Below are 14,933 nucleotides of genomic sequence, written 5' to 3' on the forward strand. Positions count from 1 at the left end.
TTAGTCCTAGTCTAGTAAACTCTGTCGTAGCCCTGTATAGCAGTGACTATAAATACTTGTAATCGTGTAATCCTCATTTTGTATTAATGAGATCTTCTTCTTCTCAATTGATCTCAATCTCTCTCTAGATCTAACACTATATGTGAAAATGTGAACTGTTGTCTACTTTTAATCTAATAAATGCATCTCTTCCTTCAGGAGTTTGATGCACATATTACCTCTAGAATTACTATGCTTATCCGCGTAGGATTTTTTTTCATTTTTTCTAAAACCATGAAATAGAAGATTCTTTACAATGGATAAGTTGATCATAACCCAACCATCTCTACATTTCTCTCTATTAGTTTTCTGTGCCAACTTTTCAAAAGTCGGAATTAGATGTTCAATTTGATGGTACGATCAACTAAGTTCCTCCGGCTTGTGTATGAATTTTTAGTGAGGTACCACTTAAGTGGGCCAAAAACTTGTGTATTCTATTCAACTACTAAATTCATTTTGTAGACCTCAAAATTGGAATAATATCAAAATTAGACCTCTTAATTGAAAATATCTAAAATTAGACTTTTGACCCAAATTCGGACAAAAATGTCATTTTAACCAATTTAACCTCTAATATATGATAATATCCGATGAATATTAGTAATTATGATGTTTTTCCAAAACAACCAAAAGCATAATCAGTACAATTCTATTAGTAAAAATTGGAGATAGGAATATTTGCGCACGTTTTTACCCTTTCATTTAATATCTTTTTTCTCATTTCTTTCCCTTCTCTCCCATAATTATTTTCTTTTTCTCTTCCTCCCAGCATTTCCTTTATAAAAAGCATTGAAAAAAAAAATTCTTTTATGGAACTTTTGGTTAATTATGGATAATTATCCAATTTAAGGCTTTAAAACATTATCATTCGTCAATTTTGGTTGATTTTGAAAATTGTTCATATGTCAATAATCTGAGCTTCTTTGTCAATATGTTATATATATATATATATATATATATATATATATATATATATATATATATATATATATATATTAACAAATGACACTATATGTTAATATAACTATCATCGAATCCATACTACATATTTTCACTTGTATGTCAACAAAATTCAAGATTTGTTGACTCGTATGTCCGCTCCAAATTCATTTAGTAACATCAATTTTTGACACGGTGGTTCCATTTATTCTTCATAAATGCTAGGTCTTTTTTTTTTTTTTTTTATGACATCAATAGATTTCTTTTGGAAATTCTTACCCCACAAACTAGATAACCAGCCAAAGTATGTATAGAACATTTCAATAGTACCACGTGTGACTCAAAAGTGAAGATACAAATTTTCCTGATTATTTGCTCACAATTAATAGTCAAATGTCCTTGATCTTACAATATATCTCACTCTCCCCATCTAGCACAATGTTCTTTTAGTTGGCTTTAATATAGTCCTAGACCAATATGTTGAACTAAAGGTGTCGAACCAGAGGGGAAACTGAGAAATGGCGAACAAAGCAACCGGAACAAATGCAAAAAGAGAGATAAAAAAGGGAACCCATGTCAAGCCACTGTGGCAAGATAGAGAGATGGTGGAGCTGAAAGCAACCATCATGGTTATGTTGGAGAAGAAAAGTGCAAAGAGTGCGGTCATGAGCTTCAGAGGCAAGGAGTTGCGAAATTCGTACTCAGTGTAGCGTGAAGTGAGGATAGACAAGAACATCAACGACGCGACCGCAGAGGATGACATGGCCAACCCATCTGACAACACGAAAACCAAGAACGATGTGTAGTGAAGATCGTTGGGGCGTCCTATGTTGTCGTTGCCTCCTGGTAAGCCGAATGCTGCTGCAAATACGACAGTCGTGATGATCGTTGATATGATCAGACCCGAGCGTGACGTGTCTTTCAACCAATTCTCTCCTTCATTCATCAAATGACTGTGTTCGCTGCTGAATAGCTGTGATGGCGTCATATTTTCTGTGTTTAATAGCCTTCTATAGCGTGGCATCATTTTATCCACCTCCTGTTCATGTCATGTCATCAAGGAACAAAATAGAAGCTAGCAATAGAAACATTGTACCTTAAACGATTTAAAAAAAAATTACACTTAAATTCTCTAATTTTACAACCATCGCCCACCTCCTACAATCAAGCTTGAACACTAATTTCCTATGACATCAACTCCAGCATGACATTTATAAATAACATCGACTCACACAAAATCTTTACTAAATTATGTCATATACACCCTTCTAAATAATATTATTTGATACTCGTCCCTTGAAAATTTAAATTATTTCATATTTTTATCATATATGTCGCTCATCTGTTCACATTCTAGCTCCGCCACAGCTTACGCTAATGACTAACGGTACAGTCATAGTACTATGATTAGAAGAGTTCATGGATGAATTACCTCAAACCATAACAACTCTTTCTGCATTTGGAGAGCCGCTCCCGAAACGGTTTTCAGTCGATTTGGAGGCGGTAACTTTGCAGCTAAATGCAATATACTGTTTCCCTTAACATCTATAAAATCTGTGATAACCTCTCTTTTCGGTCCTATGTCATGAATCATGTTGAAGATATCGGCGTGGCGATACAATACAGCAACATGAATGATTGTTCGGTTTTCTCTATCAACCTTCCACAGTAAGTCTGGGGAATGCCTTACAAGCACTTTTAGAAACTCGTAGTTTCCCAACTTTGCGGCATCGAATAATAGTTCTGAAGGAGAGCTGATTAGCTCCATAATTTTCTCATCATCGAGATTTTCAACTTCTTCCCAAAGGCGTCTAACGAGATCGAGTGCGACTTGCTTCAAGGTTCTTTTGAATTTGAAGTTCAACACTGAAAAGAAATGGATTAAGAACAAATATCACATGAGTAGATCAAGGCGACCAACAAATATGGTTTCACGGTTCGTTTAAACTTTAACATTATATTTTTTTTTCTAAGGTTACGAGAAGTCTAATACAATGCAACTGAATAATAACTAGTTAGTCAATGATCTAGCGTCATACAAGATCATGTATTGGAGTTCAAAATCTGTTTTTTACTCTAGTGTTGGCTTTTTTTTGTTAGGGAAAAATTATTTTTCTCTATGATGTTGGAAACATCCTCTAGAACATAAGCTGTTTGCTTTACACGTCAGAGCTATGACGTGGGTTTTTGCCGACGGACCATTTTATCTGATTCTCTTCCGCGTTATTTCCGATCTTCTAGTGAGCGTTCTTCATGTGCGTTGAGAACCCCTAGCCCGTGACATTATTCGTGTATGTGTCATATAAAAGGTTCGGTTTCTCTTTTGGGCAGGGTTGCATATCTGGGTATCTTGTTGCAATCATCATTGCCGATACTCTACATCCTAGGTGTGTTGTGTGTTACTCTGTTTTGGTTGACAGCCATCGTTAGAGCTGGTCACAAAGTTTGACGTGTGTTGATTCAATTTATTGTAAACACATATTGTTAAGCGTTGTTGAAGCACTGTGAGAGTATGAGTGAAAAGTGAGGGGAGTTTAAACACAAGGGAAGTCTGAGTTAATTACTAAGGTAGTTTGAAGTTGAGAAGATCTGGAAAGTGATCATCCAATATGGTTGTCCAAAGTTGTGCTTACTCTACTGTCTAGTGAAGTTTCTCTTTCATCAGGAGTATCATCTCCCTAAAAGTAGGCACAGTTGGCCGAACTAAGTTACCATCTCTTGTGTTTTTTAATTTCAGTTTACTTGCTTGAGTTATTTTGATAAACTGATAAGTTGTTTCTTAACCTATTAGAACATCTACAAAAACATCACACTAAACAGTAGATTTACTTTGTCAAAATCTATGGGTAATTTGTTTTTAATAATAAGCATTTACTGCTTATAAAAATCTATATTGTGCTACGAAATTGCTTAGAATGTAAAAATAATATATATATATATATATATATATATATATATATATTTATTTTAGTAAAAAAAAATCAAATATCTTAAAATTATGATAGTTTTGAGATACCACATTTTCTAGACTCTCTCTCTTAACGAACTTACATGCCGCTGCGAGCTCGGTCCAGCCTTCGGGTTCTCTGTCTGTAAAAGCGGAAGGTGTTTCTGCCAAGTGATGCAACGCTATCTTGCTTACGTCATCTTTAGCCGTAGCCAATGATGGATTATCATTCAGCATTTTCAGAGCCAAATCTGGAAATTATATCCAACAAAACAGCCTTAGGTTACCAGGGACATATTTCAGATAGAATTAAACAATAAAGATTATTTGCCCTAGCTACAAATCAGTTTATTTAATAGTATTTAATTACATGCAGGGCTGTAATTAATTACAATCATCATGCTATTAATTACTGAAAATACTCTTATCTGACGAAACTCTCATTGAGTTGTACTAAGCTCTCAATGAGACGAAAGATTTATTATGAGTACTTGTTTTGTTGTGAAATCCTCAACACATCATATAACAATTACGTGTTCTAGCTAAATAACCAACTAAAACTAATAAATTTACAAGACCAAAAGATTGAAAATTAGAGAAATAGTTTAAATTTCAAACAATTTGAAAGTATCAAATGCAAGTGAAATAATTACGCTTTATGTATAAATCTATACATTACTATTTTGCCTAAAAATTTAAAACTTGAATTTTTTTTTTTAGTGACTAGCTATTTAGTCTAATTTATAGTTAGTTTTTTTTTTTTTTTTTGGGAAATACGTACCATAAATACCATTGTTGATGCAACTGAAAAAGATGCCGCTTTTTTCTCTGTCATCGAGACTCTCTTTAGTTTTGTCATATAGATAATGAGCCATGTCTGGCCTATCACACCTAGCAGCCAAGTAGAGTGGCGTGACTTCACCACCACCACGGATCGACACCAAGTTCTGATTCTTCGTGATCAATATGTCAGCAATCTCGATGGGTGCGGTCGCGGCAGCAAAGGACAATGCGGTGTTACCCTTGTGGTCTTGGAGTTCGAGCTCTTCGACGCTCAACATTTTCACCAACTTGTCGACGAAATCCACGTACTTGGTCCCGGCTGCATGGTGTAGGACATTTTGGCCTCCACTTGTGATTGGGGATGTCAGAGTTCTTCGGTCCTTCTCTATGATCCTTTGAGTGGTTCCCCAATCACCCTTTAATGCGGCCTCATATAGTGGGACACAGAGTTCCCTCTCAGCCTCTGAAAAATTCATATAAAAAATGAAGTAATACAAGTACGGGATATTATTATTATTTTTTAATTGGTATTCTTAGTTTAATTGCTTAGGATGAGTATTTGGATACAACTATTTGTCGTCTTTTCCCTTGTTTGTTTTCTTTTTCATTTGTTTAACATATGTGTTTCAATAGTGTTGTGCAGTACCTTTTAAAAAAAGATACCTACAGTGCCCATCGACCATCGCAGATCCTTCAAGGCCGTAAGAACACCGAGATCTCATCTCATGCATTCAATCGTTGTCGTTCTCTCTGTTCCGTTTGACCGCCATTCTTGTCGTCGTTTTTGGCTTGTTGTTCTCGTCGTCGCCGAGATCTTATTATTTATTTTTGTGATGGATTATTTTATTTTTAATTTTTACTTTCCTTATATGACTTTACATGTTTGTGAGATTTTTATCTTCCTAAGAATACTATTTTTTTTCCTTTAACCATAAACACAATTATTGAGCCCTAGAAATGATTAAGCGCTAATAAATTAACTATTTAACACAATTATTAAACCGTTTAATTTAAATGGACATTGATTTGTAAAAAATAAATGTTCGGTTTGGGTCTAAATAATTTCAAACCTGATTAATAAAAGGTCGTATTTGATTCTAAAGATCATTTTTACAAGCTTCATTAACACGATACCGTAACAAAGCGAAAACAAAATTATCATCCCTAAGTGTAATATTCAATGACATGAATTTTTTTACTTAGAAAATACATTTGGGTTTTAAGTAAACTTGGTACAAATTAATAAACAATACAAACTTTATAAGCTAATAAATTAGTAATTAATTTAAAATTAAATATAATCATAGAAGAAAGTGCTAAATAGACAAACACAATATATAAAAAAAAAAAAAATTAAAACTCTACTAAAATAAGAAATATAAAACACAATGATAATTGAAATAATTTAAGTAGAATAACTTTAATATAATATGAAATAAATAACAATTATCTTCATTAATAGATAAATATAACTAATATAAATAATGAAATTTTAAATTAAATAAAATTTTATTCTAGAATATTACAACAATAACACTGGAGAAAATTTTGAAAATGGGTACAACTGTATTTTTTTTAATGAAAAAATTACACCAATCGTCAACTGTGCTAGCTATCTTCGTGCCAAGTGCTAACCTCTTTTCTTTGGTAACATATAGTGCCAGCCATTGTTTACTATGGTTTTGCTTTTTGGTTCTATAGTTACGGATAATGGATAATGTTTAATTAATTATAGTTAATTAACTACTGATTTATAACAATAATTCATTGACAATTTTATCTATATAATCATCGCCGATTGAGAATTAATAGGCGGGAGTTATTTGCAAAAATTTCTCTATAAATTATTATTAATAGATTCATTGGAAAATTAGTATAATTAACCAAACGTTATTTATTTTGCAATTAATAAGTTTGATGTGTAGCTTAGTTACTTATAAACTTTTTGTTTCTTCTTGTGTTTCTATATTAATTTCTAGGGTTTTTAGTTGTGTTATTTTGGTTCCTAACAATATTTTAGGAATATTTTGGTATCGAATCTATTAATTTATTATCTATTTCAGTAATTTTCAAAAATACGTTTTAAAAAAGAATGGAAAGAAACACCTAAACATCATAAAACTCTAATTTAAACTAAAATAACTTCTGTATATTTTTAAAAATCATCTAAGAATCTTAAATTCTTTAAAATTATACCTACGTGTTTCAGGACTAAAGGAGTGTCTAAATCAAGAGGCTAGTGATTAAAATGCTTAGAAAAAGGTTAGAGACTGAAACGCTAAAAAAAAGGTGAGGAGATAAAATAGCCCAATCTTAAAAACTTAAAAGGACTATTTGTGCAAAAAAAAAAAAATCCCTAATTTCGAACTATGTTTGCAAAGCTTTATAATATCTTGGCACGTGGTCAACTAGGCAACCAGTTGCCCATAATTAAAGAGAATATTGAACAGCTTACTTTTGCTCTCTAATAGTTCACGCGAAGGTAAACGTTGAATTACACCGATGTTATTCGTTTGGATTACAACTTCTTGTGAGTTTGGAATGTTAGCTGTAGTAACCATTTCTCTCCCTTGCTTATCTTGTATGTTTATCACTGTACTTGAGCTACTGCACATCGGTATTCCTTCCATAATGTACTCTTAAAAAGCTCTCAAACACCTTCATCCAATAAAACGACGAAGTTAATAAGAGGAGAGAGTATGATTTGTGCTCGTTTCTTATGCTCAAATATATTTAGTTATTATAATTTATATGCTCAAGTTTATCCATAAACATTATTGATATATAGAAAAATGCAAGACTCTTTAAAAGTTTAGCATAGAGTATACAACATTGGTATTACTTGGGGTAACATAAAGAAGAATGATATAAAGCATTGGATGAATTTTTTGTACTTGTAGGTAATATCTAGTAAAAAACAAAGGGGGATTAAAAAGAATATTTTACCATTTTCCTTGTATTTATTTAAATTGAGGAATATTTTTTTTAATATAACCAAAACGTGTACTACATTTGCTATAATAAGGGAAATTGAAATACAAACATGAATTTACATTGTACGAGATCTCATTTTTCATATCATAGTACACGTAGGCTTTCTATTTTGAGACGTGAGACCAATGTGTTGGATTGTTATTATTCAGAAACGTAAAATCAACTCGTTAGTTGCTGTTCCACTCCACATTTGAGATAAGCTAATATATTTTGAGCGATGGTTTTATATTTTGAATTTACAGTAACTGAATAATAATAAATAAATAAAATAGAAATTTTCTAATAATAAGGAAATGCGAATAATCTAACCTATTTATATCCTATCAAGATCTATTTAGGTTGGTAGATACAATCTTGAAACTTTTTAATTATCGCAAGGATGACTATGAACATCGACACGACGACATGATGATAACTTGCTTATGTTAAGATTGTAGTTCTGAAAAAAAAAAAAAATTAAAAAACGTCTTTCAGGTTGGGTGCATTGGAACACAAAGAGTATGCAGACAATTAATTCGTTAGTCTACAAAGCGAGAAGTCATAGAACCTCATAATGACGAAGCCAGGATTTCACTTTAAGGGGACTAATTTATAAAAAAAAAAAAATTCAAGGAGGGCTAATTTGTAAATTTTAAAGATAAAAAATTGTAAAAATAAAATGAAAAGTGAGTAAAAAGTGAAAAAAAAAAAATTGAGGGGGGCTATAGCCCACCCTCAGTTACACCTAGCTTCGTGCCAGCTTATAATAATATTTGGGGGTTGAGTGATATTTGGGTGTTTGACATCTAATTTTTTAAAAAATATAATACGGTCAGGTCAGTAGCTCAATAAGCCACACTGATTTTAAAAAATAATCAAAGTTTCATTTTATTAATAAAGTAGTCTATCGGGTCAAAGTAAATTAATTACATGATTATGTTAATTTAATTTATTTAGGAAAATAGCTCACCAAACCGAAGTAAACTAAATTAACCTAAACAGTTAATTAATTTACTTCGTCCTGGATATTTTCTTAATAAAATGAAACTTTGACTAGAAACTTAAACATATTTAAAGAATTGGCTAGTTGCAACAAATTATTTATTTATTTTTTTAAAAAAGTGGTAAGTAACCTTGTGTGTCGCTACGTGGCATAGTGGAGGCTTTGCGAAAGGTTATTATCTGGTTTCTTGAGACTAAACACTATTGAATCACAAATTATAAATAATAAAATGGACAAATTAAGTTAGTAGCCCAATAACTCACCATCTTTTTTAAAGGTATCTAAAATTCCATTTTATTAAAAAAAAATAGTTCACCAAGCTCGCGGTAAATTAATCAACTAAAGAGTAAATTAAATTTACTATTCATAATTATGAATAATAAAAGGGACAAATTAGGCCATAATAAAATGGAGAAATCAGGCCAGTAGCCGAATAACCCACTATCTTTTTAAAAAATATCTAAAGTATCATTTTATTAAAAAACAATAATCCACTAGGCTCGCAGTAAATTAATTAACTAAAGAGTAAGTTAAATTTATTATTTAGTTAATTAATTTATTGCGTAATTAATTAATTTACTACGGACCTGATGTACTATTTTTTTAACTAAATGAAACTTTGGCTAGAATTTTAAAAAGAAACTAGAAGAATGACTAGTTGTAATAAATTCTTGATAATATAATTCGATGAATACTAGTTAAATATTGGGCTCTATAATACCATTACAAATTTTGGAATAAATAAATATATAAACATAAATAATTTCATAAATGATTTTCTTAGAATGATAGTGCTCGCTTATTTCATCTATTTAAATTTAGAGATTTGTAAGTAATTAGGTCACTTTAAACCTGTGATTTTGGATCTAGCCTATGTTTGACAATTTTTAGGGATATAGTCAAATGGCTTATGTGGCAATAATTAAGGTCTGATTTGCCCTTATTTATTAACAAATTCGTCACTTTGTCTCTCCTATTTTTTTTCAAATAATTTTTTTTTGCATTAAAACTTCAAAAATTCGTATCTTTCTCATACGAACTCGAAATTGAGTGATTTCAGATCCTACAAATTCGTGGCGTCGAGATTTTCGAAAATAGACCCATTGTGTTTGATGAAAAATTATGTTTAATGCATCATAGTTACGTTTCCATTTATTTTTTTGATAATTTCAAAAATTTCCAGTTATTTCCATATTTAAAGTAGTAACATGATTTTTCTACATCTATGGTATTAAACATGATTTTTCATCAAAGACAATGGATCAATTTTTGAAGATCTCGGCGTCACAAATCCGTAGGATTTGGAATCACTCAATTTCGAGTTCATATGAGATAGATATGGTTTTTTTAAGTTTTTATGTAAAAAAAAGTGTAGGAAAAAAAGTAAGAGAGAGAAAGTGACGAATTTGTTAATAAATAAGGGTAAATCAGAATTTAATTATTGCCACATAAGTCTGTTGGCTATATCCCTAAAAGTTGTGAAACATAGGCTAAAAACAAATTTCATAGTTTCATTTTTGCTATTTCGCTATAGTGCCCTTAAATTTATAGTTTGCATATATTTGAGGTTTTATTGATTGCTCTATTTTTTAAAAATAATTATTTAGTGAACTATTAAAAAAAATAAAAAATTTACATGCAAACTAATAATAAGATTCGAGACGATAGTCGCCAGTCTTTTTGTAGTCCCGGGAAAATGCAATGGGAAAATTTTATTAGAGAATTTTGGGTTTCGTTGACGTCCAACTTTAACTAATGGTGCTTTTCTCATTTTAATTAACAATGTTGGTCATTTTGACAGATCAAAACAGTAAAAATATTATAGTCGGTTAATTTTTGCACTTGTTATACAAAAAATTATTTTAACTTTGGTTAGCTATATATATTTTTTTTTGTTATTTAATTTTTTTATGTTTACACTACAACAAACTGGGTAAACAACCATAACATTTTCAGCAAACTACTAGTGTCGCAGCTAAAGATTATTTTGCTACGACTTTTAGGTAACAATCACGACAAAAAAAAAAAAAAAAACAAATAAATAAATAAAACCAAAAAAAAAAAAAAAAAAAACAAACAAACAAACAAAAAATTGTTAATCCTATCAACCAAACAGATTGGTCCAATATTAAGATCAACCGGTTTAAGCTTATAGAATTCTAGTACACATGTTATTCAAATTTCAAACTACTCGGAAAGAAAAAAAAAATTGTTAGATTGGTCAAACAAACCACACATATTGTAAAAAAAAGTAATGATAATAATAATTTTGAAAGATGATGTTGAAAAACTCCGCAGCTAAAATCACCTCTTAAGCATATTTGTTTTTTAAACCAACTAGAAGGAATAATGAACGACATCTGTGAATTTGTTTTTGTTGATCAAAGCCAAACACAAATATTTTTACATGTAAACAATCAAGGATCTTATGATAAAAGTATTTTTTAATTTTCTCTGTAGCTGAGAGCTTAAGAATGAAGTTTTTGAAAATAAGAAATTCATGTTTAAAGGTTATAAACTGAATTTTTTTTATATCAGACTGACAAATAGATAGAGAGCTGTACGTAGCCAGTTGGGGCTCATATTTAGATTAATATATAAACACGAAATATCAAATTTTATAATACTTCCGTATGAAGTTATTTTTACCCGTTCACACGAATATATATTAAAAAAGCAAACAGAGCGACTGTACCGGATTATATTGCTGATAAATTTATGCCGTAAACTTGCTCTCGAATACCCAACGATCAGTTTGCATAAAACTAGATTTCTTGTTGACTATATATAACATTCGAGTAAAGACAATGTGGAAATAGCTATGGTGGTTGACGAAGACAAAAAAATGACACCAAGAATAGTATAATTTATGTATATGGTCTTCGATAGTATCAGTTATACAAATTCATTTTTGGTCCTTTACTTTAAACGTGGGAGTGTATATTGGCTCTTGCGAAATTTGATTGGCCACCAGAAAACGACATCTTGCCTGATTGCCAGTTTTCTCACAAAACCATAATAACTTCTACTTAGAATAAAAAAATAAAAAAAAATAAAAATAAAAAAAGTAACTCGTTTTTCTTCTCTTCCCGACCATATTACTACTAGCTTTATCTTTTTGTTAAAGTAACTAGTCTAATCTTTCTTTTTTTTTTTTTTTTTTTTTTTTTTTTTTTATGAATAAACTCGTCAAAACCACGCACACGCGCTGAACATTAATGTAGTTCCAAATAGAGTATTCCATGCATTCTCCTATCGATTTTAATCTAAAGCCTTAAGGATACTAGTTTCCAACATTAGTCAAACTTCTTAGAAGCAACTACTCTATATTAAAAAGATGTGCTCAAATTACAGTTGATTTTCAGAAGGAAAAAAAAAAACAATAACTAATCATGCAACTTCTTAGGATTGAATTAAATATATCGTGGAAAACATACAATTAACTAAATTTGAAACAAAAATAGCCCTAAAAACATATAGTTCAACGAGAACGAAGTAAACGATACGTATGAAAACCAAATATCACTAAGGAGGTCAATATAAATTACAAAAATGACAAAATGAGTGCCAAAATATATGGAATAAAATAAATAACAAACTACTACAAATTTGGTTTTCTGATGCGCATGACTATCAGATGCGACAAGTCGCACCTAAAAGTCGCATCTAAATGAGTTTCGGGTGCGACTAGTCGCACCAGACTGTCAACCAGAAGTCCAAAAAATTTCGCTTAAATTATTTTTTCTTTTGAGTATCAGGTGCGACTTTTCGCACCAGATAGTTTAAAAAACTTTTAGGTGCGACAAAGTCGCACCTGATTGTTTAAAATTTTTTCTATTCCTTTCCTTCTTTCTTTCTTTATCTTCCTCGTTTTTCTTCTATTATTTCTTCCTCTTCATTTCGCTCGTCACCTGCAGAGAACAAAAAAAAAAATTCCAACAACGAGAACCATCCCTCGTCACCATCCCGACCACCATCACCCTTTCCTCACCTTCTTCTTCTTCCTATTCACTCAGCCCTCGCGAGCCGAGCAGAGCTCCACCGCGCGCGCGTCCCAGCCGAGCAGAGCGCCACCGCCGCGAGCTCGCCGTGGCCGCCGCCCAAGAAAGAGACGCCGAGAAAGAGAGAGAGCACGCCGAGGAGTACAAATTCACGGAAATTTTGGTAAGAAAAAATCAAACCCGAATGGATTTGTGAGAACTAGGGTTCGAAATGGGAAAAAAAATTGGGGATTTTGATTTTTCTTGTTTGATTCCGCGAATTGATGTGTCTTGGTTGTTGTTTGAGATTGATATGAGATGATTATCACCTTAACTTGTGGATTCAAGCACGTTCTTTGGAATTTTTCTCATGAATTTTGGACGAATTTCAAACAATTAGGGTTTATGAATGTTTGAAATTGGGGGTTTTTTTTTTTATTTTGAACGTGGTATGGAGATTTTGAGGTTATTTTCATGATTATTTGTTTGATTTGAGGTTGGGTTTGTGGTTGTTTTGGATTTTTGGACGAGGTTGGTTTGAATTTTGTTATGTTGGCCGTGAGTTGTGCTTGGCCGTGAGTTGTGTTTGTTTTGGAATTTTGGACGAGGTTGGTTTGATTTTGAACGTGGTATGGAGATTTTGAGGTTATTTTCATGATTATTGGTTTGATTTGAGGTTGGGTTTGTGTTTATTTTAGATTTTTGGACGAGGTTGGTTTGATTTTGAACGTGGTATGTAGATTTTGAGGTTATTTTCATGATTATTGGTTTGATTTGAGGTTGGGTTTGTGTTTGTTTTGGATTTTTGGACGAGGTTGGTTTGAATTCTCTCCGCCGTGCGCTCGCCTCGTCCCGAGTTTCTGCAGCGTCACTGTCCCCGTCTCCGCCGTGGCCTGCTCCCTCTCCGACGCAGGCAGGTTAGTTTTCATTTTTCATTTTTTTATGTTAAAATGTGATTAGTTTAGGTTAAAATTAAGTTTAGGGTAAAATAAGTTTAGATTAAAATTAAGTTTAGGTTATAATTATAGTTTAGGTTAAAATTAAGTTTAGGTTATAAGAATGTGATTAGTTTAGGTTAAAATTACGTTTTCATTTTTTTTGACATGTTTTGATATAGTTTATGATATAGTAATATGTTTAGGTTAGTGTTTAGTTTAAATTTGTTTTTGTTTTAATTAGTTTTGATTTATTGTAATTTATCAATTAGGAATTGTAATTGGTGTGGATTTGGCTATGTGATTCATTTTGGCTATGTGATTCATTTTGACTCTTTGTAACCGAAAAAGTTGTGAAATAGTTATTATATAATTAAATTTAGAATAAAATCAGCATATTAATTTTTTTTTTAAAAAGATAAAGAGCATCAGATGCGACTTTTAGCACCTGATAATCAAGACTTTCAGGTGCGACAAGTCGCACTTGATAATCAAGACACTTTCAGGTGCGACTTTTCGCACCTGATAATCAAGAGGATTATCAGGTGCGGACTTTCAGGTGCGACTTTGTCGCATCTAAAGTCGCACCTGAAAGTACTTTCAGGTGCAACTTTTGCACTTTCAGGTGCGAAAAACCTGATGCTATATTTTGTACTAGTGACACAGAGCCAAGTAAGAATTTCTAAAGGAAAAAAAAAATAGCTAAGAAGGGTGACGCGCGTGGTTTAATTCAACTCCATCTTGTAGTCCTGATATTCTATTATGAAATGTCGCTATATAGTGTCTAGTGTCTATCATGGGTATATCCATATTCTAAGGATGAAATACCTATTGTGTGGCCAAAATATTTGGGTGAAGGGGAGGACTAATTTTCCAAAAGAAATGTCTTTGTATATACATTATAAAAATTTAAAAAAAAAATAAAGATGCGGAAAAAAATGTTGATATGATCATTTGGGCCTTCCCGCGAAATTCTCGTATGGTGTAGAATCACTTTCCACACAAGTTTTATCGACTCCCTCTTTTAGAATAAACAAGTTTTGTGTTAAATATCTGTAATTCGTATGATACTGACTTTATTTTAAATGAAATAGACTTGTTAGAAAGATTTGTAAGAATAATATTTATTTTGCGGAAATTTCATAAGCCCAAGTGAACAAAGTGAAAAGAAAAAAAAAATGACCATGAAACAAACCATCAAATTGTTTTCAATCGTATACGTCTATGAAAATCCGTTCAAGTAAAATTTCAAATGAAAAATTAAGAAATCAATTTAAATAAGGATATCCTTTAAATAATGAGAGTATAACTAATCTTCAGAAAATTTAAAAGAA

General features: G+C 31.5%; 1 protein-coding gene across 2 annotated transcripts; it reads right to left on the bottom strand.

Annotated features, from left to right (window-relative positions):
* Positions 1–1,325: 1,325 nt before the first annotated feature.
* Positions 1,326–11,463, bottom strand: LOC149384865 (uncharacterized). 2 transcript variants are annotated; one of them, XM_089626692.1, is made up of 6 exons: positions 11,380–11,463; positions 7,164–7,366; positions 4,707–5,171; positions 4,030–4,176; positions 2,411–2,844; positions 1,326–2,017 (listed from the first exon to the last, which is right to left on the bottom strand). In XM_089626692.1, the coding sequence occupies exons 2-6, from the start codon at positions 7,336–7,338 to the stop codon at positions 1,409–1,411; spliced, it is 1,830 nt and encodes a 609-aa protein (XP_089482818.1). In that variant the 5' UTR covers positions 7,339–7,366; positions 11,380–11,463; the 3' UTR covers positions 1,326–1,408. The 2 variants fall into 2 exon arrangements, with proteins under 2 accessions (XP_089482818.1, XP_089482819.1); XM_089626693.1 differs by lacking the exons at positions 7,164–7,366; positions 11,380–11,463 and adding an exon at positions 5,355–5,908.
* Between the last annotated feature and the right edge of the window lie 3,470 nt (positions 11,464–14,933).

Source organism: Urtica dioica, chromosome 9 (genome assembly GCF_054948205.1).
Source record: "Urtica dioica subsp. dioica isolate 48M chromosome 9, U.dioica_male_clone48M_v1_H2, whole genome shotgun sequence".
Taxonomy (NCBI): domain Eukaryota; kingdom Viridiplantae; phylum Streptophyta; class Magnoliopsida; order Rosales; family Urticaceae; genus Urtica; species Urtica dioica.